Source organism: Coloeus monedula (genome assembly GCF_965178545.1).
Source record: "Coloeus monedula genome assembly, chromosome: 16".
Taxonomy (NCBI): domain Eukaryota; kingdom Metazoa; phylum Chordata; class Aves; order Passeriformes; family Corvidae; genus Coloeus; species Coloeus monedula.
Window position 1 is genome coordinate 7,568,644 of NC_138796.1, and position 15,362 is coordinate 7,584,005.

Here is a 15,362-nt window from a genome sequence, read left to right on the forward strand (position 1 = left end):
AGGTCTTGGCAAGCCCCATTTTCGGTGGCATCATTCCTGATTTAAACCATGTCTGCAGGGAAGGAGTTTCCTGTGGGAAGAGAAGGCTCAGACCTCGTGGATGTGGGGGATTTTCCGTGTGGTGCGTCCCCAAAAGCTGATCCATAAACCCCTTGCTCCTGAGGCAGTTAATAAAATTTTGCAGGGAAGTCACACCATGAATCCACGAATTCCCTGGGGATTTTTTACCCAAGGAAGCTCCTGGATATGGATTTTCAGGCGTTCACACAACCATCAGTACCCACAGCTTCTCTGGGACTCGGAGCAGCTCAGGGCTGCTGGAAGGGAAACTCTGCCTCTTTGGGATTTCTCAGCCCAAATTCAAAATGCTGATGTTTCCCCTGCAAGTCTTCCAAGCTTCTTCCCATGTGGGAGCTTGTGCAGCTGAGTGAGAAGGCAGTGCAGCTCAAACCAACCAACCCCATGTGCCAAGGAGCAGATCCTTTGTGGAATTTGTCTCTGCAGCCGTTTCCCCGCGTCAGGGCTGTTGAAGGCTCACGGGAATCAGGTCTGACACGTTGGCTGCCTTCACAAACTGCTCCCACCTCTCCTGTTCCTCCTCACATCCATCAGCTGCTCCTTCATACCCTCCCTCGCCGGTCAGCAATCACACAGCAAAGCTTGGCTTCACAGAATTCCAGAGTGGTTGGAAAAGACCTTCAAGCCCATCCCATCCCATTCCACCCCTGCCATGGGCAGGGACACCTTCCACTCTCCCAGGGTGCTCCAAGCCCCGTCCAACCTGGCCTGGGACACTGCCAGGGATCCAGGGGCAGCCACAGCTTCTCTGGGAATTTCTTTCCAGCCTCTCCCCACCCTCAGAGGGAAGAATTCCTCCCCAGTATCCCATCTAACCCTGTCCTCTGCCAGTTTAAAACCACTGCCCCATGTCCTGCCACGAACTGCCCACAAGTGGGTTTAACAAAACCCCAGAGAATTCTTCAGCTACCATTGATGCAGAGATCAAGCCATGAAGGCTTTTTATCCCCATTTTTCCCTGTGGTGCCATTATTCCCACAGGGCTGGGAAGGGGTTAAGCTGCCTGGGTGTTCATCCGTGAGGAACAGCCAAGCAATCGAACCCCTCCCGCCCTTTCCTGCCTCTCCCTTAACACATTTATGGAGAGCAAAGTCCTTTTGGGGCAGGTGCCTCGTCTGTGAGGGCTCTGCTGCACAGCTGAGCCTCCCCCAGCCGTTGTGGGGTCACAGGAAAGCAGAGGGATCACGTCAGGAGGTGACACAAGGTGACACCAAATCACTGCCACTTACCCAGCAATTATTTCCTTTCCGCTGTCCAGCTTCCCTCCCTCCCTTCCCTCTGGTTGGTGCTCCAGCCATTCCCACTGAGGGATGACAAACCAGCCCAGGCACCCCAGGAATATGGGATGCACCTCTCCACTGGATTTGGCTGGAAATCCTCAAATTTTATGGATTAAACCCATTGAACACAGAGCAAAAAAGAAGGAGTCACCTGAGGGTGGCTCTTGGGCTTCTGAGCCAACCCTGAGGGCCAACCAACACTTAGAGGGATATTTTTGTTGCCTGAGAGGCAGAATTTTCCGCAAGAATCAATCAACGCCCCCCCGTTCCTCCTCTGGAGGGTGCAATGCTCATCCAGCTCCCCGAATATTCCAGGTGTAACTGGAATTTACATTATTTACTCCTCGCTTGTAAAGCAAAGGGCTTGTCCTCCTGCTTGAGATATTGGGGGATTCATCCCTGGCCTTGAGGGCTGAGATTCCTGGGCTGCCAGGATCCGGGAGCAGCAGCCCTCCTGGAAAAGAGGCGGCTCCCAGACATCCGCCAGCTTCTTTAATCCCAGAGCTCTGGGGAAATGCAGCACAGCACATGCACGGCCACCTGCAGGGGCTGGGCTTTTTCCAGCCTCATTCCTGCTGGATTTCAAGTGCTCCCAAGGACTTTCCGAGGTCATTTTTCCCTGATCCAAGAGCTCCCCGCACATCCCCAGCAAGGCCCTGGTGGAAAAGGGAACCGGAGCAGCTGGACTTGCCAACAGCTGCTGCACAAACCACCAGCCAAAGCCCTCAACTGCTTCTGGAACCAAAATAAAGGCACCTGCACAGCGCTCGCTGCTGCCCCGTGCACTCTGCTCCCACACATTTCTCCTCAGACCAGCTGAACTCGTGGCTGCCCCATCCCTGGATGTGCCCGAGGCCAGGCTGGATGGGCTTGGAGCAGCCTGGGGTAGTGGAAGGTGTCCCTGTCCAAACTGGATGGGCTTTAAGGTCCTTTTGAAACCCCTCTGGGATTCCATGGACTCAGAGGGAGAAGCCAGCAGCTCTCCCTGGTCCCCCAAGAACTTGGGATATTTTTTCAGCCCTGCTTTGCCTATTCCATCAAGGAGAAACGACTTCCTCCTCTCTTCATTCCCACTCTGATTAATCCACTTCACTGCCCCTCCAAGTCCTCCAGCGATGTCTCCCAAAGCCCTGGAGCACCTTCCTTGTGCTTCCCGATCTCAGCAATCCCTTCTCAGTAATTAAACCCTGTTCAAGCCCTGCTTGTTCACACAGAGCCCCATTAAAGAGCCTCTCCAAAGGCTCCAGCTCAAAGCCTCCAACAAACGCAAGCCACAATTACTTATCAGTGAGATAAGAGGGTGAGAACTCACTCCTAATTCTGCTGTGATGGGAAAGATGTGCAAGGCACAGGAAAATCGGCGGCTGCAGGGCCAGGGCTGGAAGATTCAATTAAGATGATTGGCAGGGTGGTGCTGGAGGTGCTGCTGGCCCTGCTCGTGCTCCACACCCAGGGACAGAGGAGGCGCCTGGGGAAAAGATTTCTACCTTGCAAGGAGAGCAGAGGTGTCCTCTCACCCCGCTCAGCTCCTGGGTGATGCTCCTTCAGTTCTTCACCCCTTCCCCAGGGCTGGGAGAGATCACTTCACTCTCATTAATCCCAGTAAATCTCTCAGTCTCCTGTCCAATCCTCTCTCCCCTCACCACAAGAGTTTAACAGAAAGTTCCCTCAGGTGAGCACACAGACAGGTTTCGATTCCACTGATCCTTGGCTTGAACACTCCCCGAGCACCTCACTCACAGGAACAGGATGAGAGCAGACAAAACCCAATCAGATTGCATTTTTTTTAGGTCTTCGCTGATGCCGATCCCCCAGCTCTGCTCATGCCACAGTAATTTCATCAGCTGTAATAAAGATGCTCGTCTGATTTATAGGAGAGTAACTGAGGACAGAATCAGATCTTCTAGGCAAGCTAATCAGAGTCAATCTAAAACTCCACAGTGAAAATCATGAGGGAAATGGAGATTAAAGACGCTGGCAATTAACTCAGACCTCCTCAGTGCTCCCAGGGAGGCAGCAGGTTTATGCTGGTTTTTCTGGGGTCACTTCAGAGGTCGCACAGAACGATTTCTTTTATTATGTCGAGAAGTTTTCATCATAAAACCCCCCTTCTCTGAGCTCTGCCAAAATCTTTGCAAGTTCTTGGCTGCAGCCCACTCAAGAGCAGGGTATTTTTTTTTTGCTTCGGTGTCAGAGAACAAAGAGAAAAAAGAATCATCCAGGGGAAAAAAAAAAAACAAACCTCGTTCAAACTCCAACTTCAATTAGTCAGGGGCTGAATTCCTGGCTCTTAGAAAGCACCGACGGCTGGTGCCAGGGCTGCAGCTCCAAACCCACCTCGAGGTGCCACCAATCAATGGAGGGAAGTTGGGAAAATCGCCGTGTGAGGCGAGGCTGGGAAGATCAGAACCGAACGTGGAGCACACAGAACTCCAGCCCGGAGCTGTCTCATGACAAGATTTCCCTCCTCGGATTACTGGAACAAACTTCATTTGGAGGGACGGCCTCCCTGAGCACGGACCCCAAATCAGCAGCTCTGCCTTATTAAAATCCTGATAGAACACAGGTCTGGCAACCAGAAATTCCTTCCGATTCCAGGATTGCAGCTGCTGGCTGAGCTCAGTGCCTGGCTGAGGCAGGAGATGCTCTGGAAATCCAGAGAAACCCACATTTGAAGTCTTCATCTCGACTGACATCTATAATTTGCACTCAGCCACTTCTTCAGCCTAAATTGAGTCCTCTGGGAGGAAAAAATTGGGAATTATCTGCATCCAAATCAATTATCCTGAACCCAACAGCAAGTCTGCGGAGGGCCGTGAGCGTTTGGGGTAATTTACTTTTTATCTCCTCGCTGCCCTGGCCCTGCTGCGAGGCTTTTTGATATTTTATTTTCATCAAACTTATCAAGATGAGATGCAGAGCTATAAATTGTGAGGGCTATTAATTACCCTGATGGGCTCAGGAAGTTTTAGAAGGCCTTTAGCTTCCATTGCTGAAAGCCTCTTATCTCCGGATTCCGCCCTCTCGGGCAACGTCGATTTGGCTCCCAAGCGCTGCCCAGCGAATATTCCAGGGAGTATTCCACAGGCAGAGCGAGCTTGGCAGATAATCAAATCCCTATTTTTGCAGCCAACGTCATCATTTTAATTATTTCCTCCCGAAACATCTCGTTAAGGAACCTCTGTGGCCAGAAAAACAGGTTTATTACACTGAGTAACATCCTTTGAACAGATGCTTTTTCCTTTCACTTCGAGGCCTTGCTCAGTTTGTAATTCCTTTATAAACTGAGATTTGCAAAGCAGGAATCTGCTCTGAAAAGTGGCTCTAAATGATGGAAAAAAGGAAATTGTGCTTCTTTCCATGTCCTGGGCTCCTGGCCTGTCAATTTTGTTCCCATGAATGTGACCCCTGGGCAGTGCTGGCAGCTCTTGGTGGATTTTGGGAAGCAAAGTGGGCAATAAAGTGTGAGATAAAGCCAGACACGTCACTGAGGCTGTTGTTTGTTGCTCCAAACCTCATGGAATTCTAGCTCTGGGATCAAAAAGTCCCACCTTTGCTCCAACGGAAGGTGAGTTGTTGTTTCACACTAAATAACGCAAGGCCCTCACCCGACAGCAAAAACCTCCCTGATTTCACTCAAGTGCTGCTCCAACAAATCCATCCCAGTCCATACTCCTGAGGTTTGATATGCTGGGATATTGATGATCCCGTGTCTCCATGGTTTGTGTAAAGGATCCTTGGCACAGGGAAGGGGTTTAACTGTTCAGCTGCAGCACTGACGAGTCCATCAAATCCGGGATTTCTGGCAGGGCCAAGCTGGGAGACGAAGGATGAGGGAGGGAAAGGGAAGCACAGCCAGGCTCAGAGCTTTGCTTCCACCTGAGGGAATTTTACCACTTATTCCAAATCACATCAGGGATCATCAGGGTGCACAGGCTGGGAAATGGGGATAAAGGAGCTGCACCCTTGGCTCAGGAGAAAGATCTCAGAGCAGATTTGGGGCAATCCAACCAAAGTGAGATTTCCCTGGAAGAATGATGGACTTACGGAATATCCTGAGCTGGGAGAGACCCACGAGGATCGGAGTTCAACCCTGACACCCCAACAGTCCCACCCTGGGCATCCCTGGGAGCGGTGTCCCAATGCTCCTGGAGCTCTGGGGCTGTGCCCATTCCCTGGGAAGCTGCTCCAGTGCCCAGCACCCTCTGGGGGAAGAACCTTTCCCTAAAATCCAACCGAAACATCCCTGACACAGCTCCAGCCATTCCCTTGGATCAATTGTTGATGTTCCTCAAAACCGGCACCTTTTTGATCTCCTGACTGGACTCCAGTTTAGGCCAGGGCCTGCTGCAGGACCCCTCCTCCTACTCCAAACACAAGAATCCGTGATTGAGGTTGGATGAAACTCTCCCAAAACTCCAGACGTTTGGAAGTCCAAAACTTCATCTACAGGAGGTTTTAATCCCATCCAACAGCCCCATAAGGTTATGGGGCCACTCCTGGGATCCGGGTGGCCTCTCTGCCCTGTCCCACATGAGACAATTCCTCCCAACCTTCGAAACGAAGATTTTCCAAAGGCAACTAATCCCTGTTGGAAGCGCACTCCGAGCTGCTTTAGAAGCAGCTGGATATTTTTAGATGGGGCATTCAGCCTGAGAGCTCTTCAAATGCAGCGAGCGCTGTTTGTTTGGCTGACCAAATTAAAAAAAGCAACACCAACAGAGCTCCAACCCCGTCATTTCCAGGGAAATATTTTCGGTGATCCAAAACAGATTCGAGTTGAGTGACAAAGCAGCATCTCCAAGCAGGGGGAATGAAAAGCTCCAAACTCTTTTCTTGCCAAATGCAGCACACAGAAGCGTTGTTGACACAGATCTCCAATTTAAAGGCCGAGCCATTGGAGGAAAAAAATTCCTTTTGGTCCCAAATCCCAAATTTCTCTGCTCAACAAACACTGAAAACACGGGCACCTGGTGTGACAGCTCCTGAAAATACGGCCCCAAAACGACTTTGGGCACAAAAAACTGCAGCTGGAAACCTCAGACCTTTTCCTTCTGTTCCAGCTTTTTGGCTCTTTCCCAAAATCTTCCCAGCAGGACTGCTGGAAGTGGGAGAGCAGTGAGTGCAGCAGAAAGCAAGCAAGGGGTTAACAGCACCTTTGTAGGGTGCTTGAGCCAGTGGGAAAACCATTCCGGAGCTGGAATTGTGTAAGGAGCTTGAGCTTCCACAAACAGAGCAAGGAAAACAGGCCCCCAAAATGTCTCCATTAATGTCACCAGCCCAGCCAGGAGGGAGCAGCACCAGCAGGATCCAATGGATTCCCACAGAGAAGCTCTGGCTGCCCCTGGATCCCTGGAAGTGTCCAAGGCCAGGTTTGGAACACCCTGGGATAGTGGGAGGTGTCCCTGCCCATGGCTTTAAGGTCCCTGGCTTTAAGGTCCCTTCCAACCCAAACCATTCCATGGTTCTCAGAATGACTCTGCCCATTCTGTCCTGCCAGAAGGTCCCAGATCAGAAATTTGGGACTTTTGTCTCCTCAGAGAAGATCTTTTCCTGACCCCCAGCTCATTGCTGTGCTTGGCCTGAGCAGGAATGCCCTGGAGCCCACACCATTTCTCCTTTACCTCCAACAGAAGATACGGTTCCCACTGGAATTTCAGCTGGAAGATTCCCAGGTGAGGAAGGAATCCTCAGGGAGGGGTTTCAGCCCCGAAGAACAGCAGCAACTGCTGGGCAGCAGATCAGGGCACCCCAGGAGAGAGGAAGGAGACAAACGAGCTCTTCCCAGCCAGGACATCTCCCCAGGCTCCATCCCTGCTCCCTGCGATGTGGGATCAGCCCCACAGACACAAACCAAGCTCCTCACCAGCACATCCCAACATGGAGAAATCCTTGATTGGATTGGGAGCTCCCAGAGGCTCCCAGGGGCTTTTCTGATGAGCTGGAGCGCAGAGGGGACAAATTCCCATGGAAACAAAAAGGGTTTTGAGCAGGTGGCTGTCACTGCCCTGTCACTCCTGCTCCTGCCACCGCCTCCGGAGCCATGGGAAGGACAAAGGAAGGAAGAAGAGGGAAGCAGCAATTCCCTGACTTCCCCACCCCAGAGGTGTTCCTGTCCTGTGACACCCCCACAGCCTGGGTGAATCCAGGTGCAAAGGGAGCGTCTCCACCTGGAAGTTACGGAGGGAACGTCCTGAACTCCTGCTGCTCCCAGGTCCCTTTGTGCCGCTCCAGCCCCAGACATCTTTCTCCGGATGATTCAGCTTTTCCTTTCCCGGGAACACGTATCCAGCTGGGCTGTCTGCAGCTCTCCTGAACACAGCCGGGCTTTTCCTTCTCCCTCACAGCAGCAAATTCCTGGGAGAATTCCCAGTGATGGGCTGGGGACGTGTTCCTTGGAGGACTTGATTAACTCGTTCCCTGGGATGTCTTCCTAAGGAAGCCTTGGAGAAGGAAGAGGTGCTCAGAACAACAAAGGCAGAACAAGAGCCATGACCCAGAGCTGCATCCAAGGGCACATTCCAGGAGGCTCTCTCATGAAGGAAGCCCTTAGGAAAAGGCAGCTTCCTCTGGAACCCAGAGGCCATAGGAAGAGGAGGCCATAGGAAAAGTACTCTGAAGAGCCAGACAAATCTCTCTTGGATTGGATGGGCATTTCCTGAATTACAGGGACATTTCCTGCAACATCCATGGAATTTTTCCTGACAGATTTGCTCTCAAAGTTCAGCCCTACCAAGCATATCCCGGAAGCACAAGGGAGGAACAGCGTGTTCCTCTTGGATCTGGGATGGTTTTTTCCTTCAGCTTTTGCCAGAAGCATCACCCCTGGAGTAAAATGTGAGTACAGGTCTCACTTTCCTACAAATCCGATGGGAAATCATCCAATTGATGGCTCTCTTCTCTCGGGATTTCCTCCCAGCTTCCCAATCCCTTTCATTTCCTCAAGATTTCCACACTCAGGCCTGGCCACCCCGAGGCTGCTGGTCAGGGAGGTGGAAAGATTTCGGTTGCTTTGCTGGGAGTGTCAGTAATTCCAATAATTCCAGTCAATAATTCCAATTCAATTGGACTTGGCTGAGGTGGGTAATTCATCATCCGCCGTGTGACACCAATACCTGTAATTACCGCTCCGATTGCTGGGGCTGGAATCCGCGTGCAATAAAGGGATCTTCATATCACGCCAAACCTCACAGTTAATTTCAGCTCCATCTCCTTTCATTTAGGCCGCAATAAGCTAATTAGTTCACCTAATTTGCCACTGAACGTGCCTTTGTAACAAATACAGACACGAATTAGCCTCTTGCACAACACGAGGGGAAGCAAAACATGAATCATTTGCAGGATTACATAAGGAATTATCATCCCTTCCCACGCCCAGGGATGCAGCCATTCCCTTCATTATTTTTAGATTTTTTAATTTGCACCAGGTTCTCCTGTCTCTGACTTCTCTTCTCCTTGGAAGGGCGACAGTGCATTTCCCTGTTTTTCTGCTGTCACCTGTCCCGGCTCTGGGAAGTTCAGGATCACTGCCATGGAAAGAAATGTCTTTAACAAATCCCAGTTCTGGCAGCTGGAAGAGCTCACCCATCCTTGGGGGTCCATTTCCAGGATGTTCTGGAGTGGAAATCTTCAGATTTTTATTCTTTTGCTTTGGTTTATCCGAGGTGTGCCCTTGGGAACTTCCTTCTGGATCTCGCCTGCGGGGCTCATTCCATCCCCCTCCCTCCTGACAGCTCCTGAACCACACCAGATCATGGAATCCTGGAATGGTTTGGGTTGGAAGGGACCTTAAAGCCCATCCAGTTCCATGGGAACACCTTCCACCATCCCAGGTTGCTCCAAGCCTCGTCCAACCTGGCCTTGGGCACTTCCAGGGATCCAGGGGCAGCCTCTGCCAGGTCCTCCCCACCCTCACACTCCTTCCCATTATCCCATCTATCCCTGCCCTCTAGCAGTGGGAATCCATTCCCCTTGTCCAGGCACTCCAGACCCTTTCAAACAGTCCCTCCTCTCTTTCCTGTCAGCTCCTGGAATGTCACCCTGGAGCCCTCTCTTTCCCAGGCTGAACAAACCACGATTCCCAGCTCATTTGGGATAAATCCTGAAGGAAGCTCTGTCCAGCAGCCTCCCAAGCGTGCCACGGTGCCCACTGGAGCTCTGCCAGCCCTCAGGGCTCGCTCCACATCAGAACCCCTGCACAGCGCCACGGATTCATTATCCCGCAGGATAATGGCTCGGGAGGATCGGCCCTGTCTCCTCCCAGTAATTCAACACCAATCCCCAGGGAAGCTCCTGAGTTCCTAAATCCATCAGTTGGACTTTCTGCACCACTTACTCGGAGCCCTCATCCAACTGCTGACCTGGTGCTCTCCAGCTCCAGCTATTAAATGGGATGAGAGCACAGTTCCATGGATTTATTTGCTAAATGTTCTCTGCTTCCAGCAATTGCTTGGATTTAGCATCTCCCCTCCTGCACTGATGATCTCTTCCCACATCCAGGCTGAGCCAGCACCTTGCTCCCAACAGCTGCCTCTTTACCTGGAATGAAATCATTCCCAGCTCCTAAAAATGAGGCCTGGCTTCCAACAGGAATAAAGACACGAGAAGAGTTTTTGGCTGGAAATCCTCTGGAGCCTTTGGATGGCCTAAGCAGCACTAAAACCAATCATCGACCTGCTGCCAGCTGCCAAAATGATCTAAGGACACAAGATCCGACTTTTCCAGACATTGTTTTGCTCCAAGGAATCAGCTGAAACCTCTCCTGGGGCTGGGGGGTCCTTTCTGAAATAGAACTGAGCTTTTAAGGATGAGGAAATCAAATGCCAGGATGGAAAGAAAATTTGCAGCCTGGAAAAAGGCTGGGGAAGGGAAAAGGAAAAAGGAAGCAGGACCCCTCTGGAGAAGCTCCTGCTCCTCCTCAGTGCCCTTTCCCTGCCCTGTGGTGGGAGCCAGATGGGATCTCCTGGGAGCATCCCCCAGATCCATCAAAGAGCTGTACAGGAGCAGGAAAAGGAGAATTCCCTCTTCCCTTTATCCAGCACTCACTACCAGCCAGCAGCTCCTCTCTTCCTCACTAATTCCAAAGAATTATCCCAGTGGGATCTGTCTGAACCCCTCTGGATTTGGTTCTGAGCCTCTGGCACCAGCACGGTGATGCGAGGGCAGCTCCTGTGGATGCTCAGAGCAAACATTCCCCACTTTACAACTCCCGGGCAAAAAGGGGAAGTTATGAAGTTCCTGGGATAATGTGGAACTGGAAGGAAATCCATGAACGAAGCACAGAGCTCTGGATGAGTAATTATCCATCATGAACAAAGCTACACGGAGCATTCTCCTCGAGGACCAGATGTCACCTGCACTTCAGGGCACTGAATCAACCAGGGCATCCAGCCAGAGCCTGAGGAATGCTTTAAACCAGGAAATGTCCATTAAATACGGAAAACAACACAGGGATCATCCCAGCTGGGGCAGCCCTGGGAAACCACAGCCTCGGGACTGTGTGGGTGAACCCTCCAATTTTCCACAGCTACAAATGCTTGGAAAATCCTTCCAAGTGTTCCAATCCATCCCAGAGTGTTTTGTCACCTGTAAAATCTCTCCCCAGTCTCAGTGAGAAGCACTTCGGTCTTTTCTGAAAAGCCTGAAATTCCCTGCGGGCAGAATTTCCTCACAGGAATTCTGGCCAGAAGGGATTTTTCCCCTTCCCAGCATTCCATGCTCATTGGGATCACCCTGTGATTTAAAGCCAAGCCTAAGCCATGCCAGGTTCCTTCATTTTAGCACGAAATTAAGTCTTGCTTAAAAACCTCAGCACCACTTTCAGCTTCCCAATGCTACAACAACAATCTCTGCTCTCCGAAATCCCTGGGATTTATCTGATTTGCAGAGGTGGAACTCGCCAGGAGTTTTTCTACCTCAGGAATTACTTTCCCCCTTCTCTAAACTGCCCTAAAAATGAAGTTTCTTCTCTCCAAATGCTCTCTTGCACCATTTATTCCCTGATTCATTTATTCCCCATGTCCTTATTTGCAGTTTCACTCAGGGGAGAGCAAATTCCTTCCTCCTCTGACAAATTCACCAAAACCTTCCCGAGCAAAAAATGCCAAACCCGACAAAAACCGGGGAAAAACCAAAACATTTCTGGGAGAATCCTACCTGAAAAATAGCAATCCAGGCATATCCAATATTATCAAAATTGATGGCCCCGTTGTGGGGGTTCACGTCCCCGGCCATGCACACGTTGTAGTACTGGTTCCAGTTGATGCAGGAATTCCTGCTGGGCTCGGGGCTGGCCAGGCTGGGGCTGTAGGAATCCATGCTCAGGGTGCACTCCACCTTGGACTCCTTCCTGCTGGGAATGTTGGAGCACCTCTGCATCCCGTTCTCCCGGTGCGAGGAGCAGATGAAGGGGTTCTCCTCTGCCTCGTCCGGCCGGTAGTAGGGGTGCAGGAAGGTCAGGTTGTACGTCCTGGATGGGGGGGTTGGAAAGAAGGAAAAGGATGGGGAGAAAATGGTTCATCCATTGTTTTAGCAGCAGGAAAAGGTGCTGGTTGCTGTCCCTTCACCCGTCAGGAAGTTCCAGTCAAGATTCCAGCCCCTAAAATCTAATCGTTTTATACCCTGTAAGGCCCCAGTGATCTCCCAGTGAAGATCAGCCTGAGTTTCCCCAAGCAAACAAAGCATGAAATGAGAGGGGATGGAGAGAAAACCCCAGCGGATCAGGTTCTTCCCAAAAATCTGGGGAGTTTTTGGGTTCTCTGGAAGGATTTGAAGATAACCCATCTGATCCAGAGCAGCTTCCCAATAAATTCGCCCCTCAGGGCTGAGGGGGCTGAGCTCTCGCAAGGACAGACCCAGGCAGAGGCCATCTCCCATTCCCTCTGTACTTCCAGGACAAAAGGGAGAGCCCACATTAACGGGAACCACGTGCTTCCTGCAGATCTGATCGGATCGGCTTGGAAGAAGCCGATGGCTCTGTCAGAGCTGGGATAAGGAAATGCTGGAATTGCGGCACGCCAGGAGCTGCTTTTGCCTGAGTTACGTCCCAGACCTGGCACTTTCTGGGCCATGAGCTCAGCGTTGGTGAGAGCCTGCAGCGCTCAGGGCTCCAGCTGAGAAGCTGCATTGCTCCAGAGCCAACTTCACCCACTGTTTTCCGAGCTCCAGGGATCTCGGGTGCTCCATAATCACCCGGAGATAAGGGAGAGGCAACACACACATTATCAGAGATGTGGGCAGAAGATAACCAGGTAATTCTTCCAGCCAGGACAGCTCTATTTTTATCTCTCCCTGAATGTCCCTCTCCAGTGAAGAGATTTGGCTTTAACAAGTGTTATTCCATACAATTGCTCGGAATTGCTGCCCAAAACCCTGGAGCCAAGCAGGAGTTTAAGGAGAGAACAATCGCTGCAGAGCAGAGCTGAGGGGAAATCAGCCCTCAACAACATCCCGGGGGAATTTGGTTCTCTTCCATCATCCAGTTCCCTGAGATGGGCATGGAGGGTTCATCAGCTCTAGAAATGGGAGAGGAAAGAGGAGCGTGTCCCGGGAATCGGGCATCGCTGGCTGGGAATTAATTTGTGTTCAGCAGCTCCTCCCCTCGCCTTGCACATCCCAGCCTCCAGCCAGAACTGTAACATCACCTGCCCTGTCTCTGGGCCTCGGATCCAAGAAAAACCTGGAAGATGTTTTTCCTCCCAGACTGCCTGCAAACCTTTTCCTTGCCCTCCCACCAGCTGGCTTCCCTGGGAGGAAATTTCCATATAAAACAGGCTGGAGAATGGGCCAAGAGCTGCAGCAGCCACATCAGGCACCAACCAGAGGGGGGGGACTGCAGAGGATTGAAACACACCGAGCTGCAGGAAAACTTGGGAAGAGCTGGAGAATCTGGGAAAAGGAACAAGGAGCAGAGAGGAGACACCTGAGAAGTGACTTTAACCCCCAAAAGGCAAACCACAGGATCAACCCCCATCCCTCTGGAATGGTCCTGAGGAGCCACACACAGTTGGACAGGCTCTGTGCATCCCAGGAATCACCGTTTGGGGAGTTTTGGGATGAAGAACGGCTGCCTGAGGACACAGAGCCCCGGGCTGGGGTCTGAGGAGCTGTGCAGAGAAGATCTGGGCACGAAGCATCTGGAGAAGCAGCAGAACGGTGCGGTTTGGAGGCTGTGGGGGGAAAATCCAAGCAGGAAAACAAAGCTCAACTCGCTGGGAAGGGGTGGGGGAAGCTGAGTCGGTTCTGCTGCTGCCTGACAGATTCGATCCTCCCTTTTCCTCCTGCCTTTCCTCACTTTTGCAGCTGTCCCAAAATCATTTCCAAACTAAAACTTGTCTCTATGGCAGAATCAGTCACCTGGGGGGCAGTTTCTGCCCAACTTTTCCCCCTTCCCTGTCTGCCAGGAGCCTCCATCCCACTGGGAAGGAGCCACTCCTGTGGGATGCTCCAGCACCACCCAGTGAGAGGGGAAGGGACCCAAACTGGCAGCAAACACTGCAAATTTCGGCCTTTTCTTAAAACTTCCCCCCCCCCCCTTTTGTTTTCCCTGGCAAAACCAAAGAGGGGAAAGAAGGAAAGAGATCAAGAACGAGAAAAAAGAATGCTGCAGAATGAGGGAATCCCCAACATCCCCCCAAAAATGGATGAGTTCTGCCAGCACCATCCACCTCCAAGTCTTCCTGACTTCCTTACCAGCAGGTAGAGTCACATCACTCATTAATGCTAATGAACCCACTAATTAGGAGAGCTCTGGGGGAGAGACAGGAGCTGCCAAGCCCCAGGATGGATCTGTTATCTCATGAGAGAGGATTAACACCCCTTTCCCAGCCTTTCCCAGCCCTGCTCCCTGCACAGCCTCTGGATTTCCCTTCCTCTGTCCCTGGGACAACAGAGGGGCAGGAAAATCCATTTTTCTCCCACTCCTAATGGATCATTCTCTGCTCCATCCTCCCCCAGGGGCAGATTTCCCACCCTGTCCATCCCATGCACACATCCCAACCACTGGAGCACCGCTGAGCACAATCTTGCCCCAGCTTTGGGGAGCAGAGGAGGGAAGGGAAAAGGTGGCAGGAGCTCAGCACCGAGTGGGATGAATTCCCTGTTTTCCCAGGGAATCCTGCTGAGCAATGCCAGGAGCAGCAATTCAACACCTTCCTGACAAATTCCGAGCTGCCGGAGCCTCTTCCCAGCTCGCACCAGCCAAAGGCAGAACAACCCTGAGCAGCTCCTGAGTTCATCAAGACTGAAAATTCACATTGGACGTGTCCTGAGGCAGCGGGGAAACACAAAGCACCTCACAGCTCCCTCCCCTCCCCGCCTTCCGAGCCGCTGAGTTCCTTGAAAGGCTCCCGGATTGGAAAATGCTGCTCTGCATCCCAACGCACACGGAGCAGCCCCAGGAGAAGAGCCCAGACAGGCTGGGGCTGACCCAATTCCTTGATTTCCACCGGGAGCGGCTCAGGAGGGTGGGAAGGAGCCAGAGGGGGAGATAAATATCCCGGAGATGTCACCCAGGAGCTGCTGGCTCCGCTTGTCCTTCCCACCCGGGCACGCCGAGCCTTCCTCCTTCCCACCAAAAATCCTTGAGGAATTCCCCCTCCAGCTCCCACTGCCTGATCAGAGCAGTGGGATCATCCTGGCACTGCCAGGGAAGCACAGTTCATCCCAGGGAGCATCCCAGGTTTTGAACAATCACTTTGGGTGGGGAGGGAGAGATTCTCCCATGTCCCAACGAGCAGAACCCCACTTCCAACCCACTCCTGCAACAACCCAGCCATTCCTTCAAAATCCCAACTAAAAATCCTTAAATAACCTCATTCCAGCCCCCAAGCTCAGCACAGCTCCCAAAGCCAGGGAGGAAAAAAAACCGGCAGATATTCCCAGTGCACCTCCAAAAAGTCCCCAAATTTCTGTCACAATGAGGAAAACTTAAAAATAGTCACTTTACTCAGAGCTGCCGACTTTCGAGGGGGATTGAAAAGAAAAGGTTTCCATGGGAAAGAAGAA

At 51.8% G+C, this 15,362-nt stretch overlaps 1 protein-coding gene across 1 annotated transcript in view; it reads right to left on the minus strand.

Moving 5' to 3' along the window:
* The window catches only part of CACNA1H (calcium voltage-gated channel subunit alpha1 H), a gene marked incomplete at both ends in the record, with an annotated part of 158,083 nt that overhangs the window by 77,276 nt on the left and 65,445 nt on the right, over positions 1–15,362 (minus strand). Inside the window, one exon of the mRNA XM_082291933.1 lies at positions 11,514–11,826. Coding sequence (XP_082148059.1) covers positions 11,514–11,826 — 313 coding nt within the window. The remainder of the gene's footprint in view (positions 1–11,513; positions 11,827–15,362) is intronic.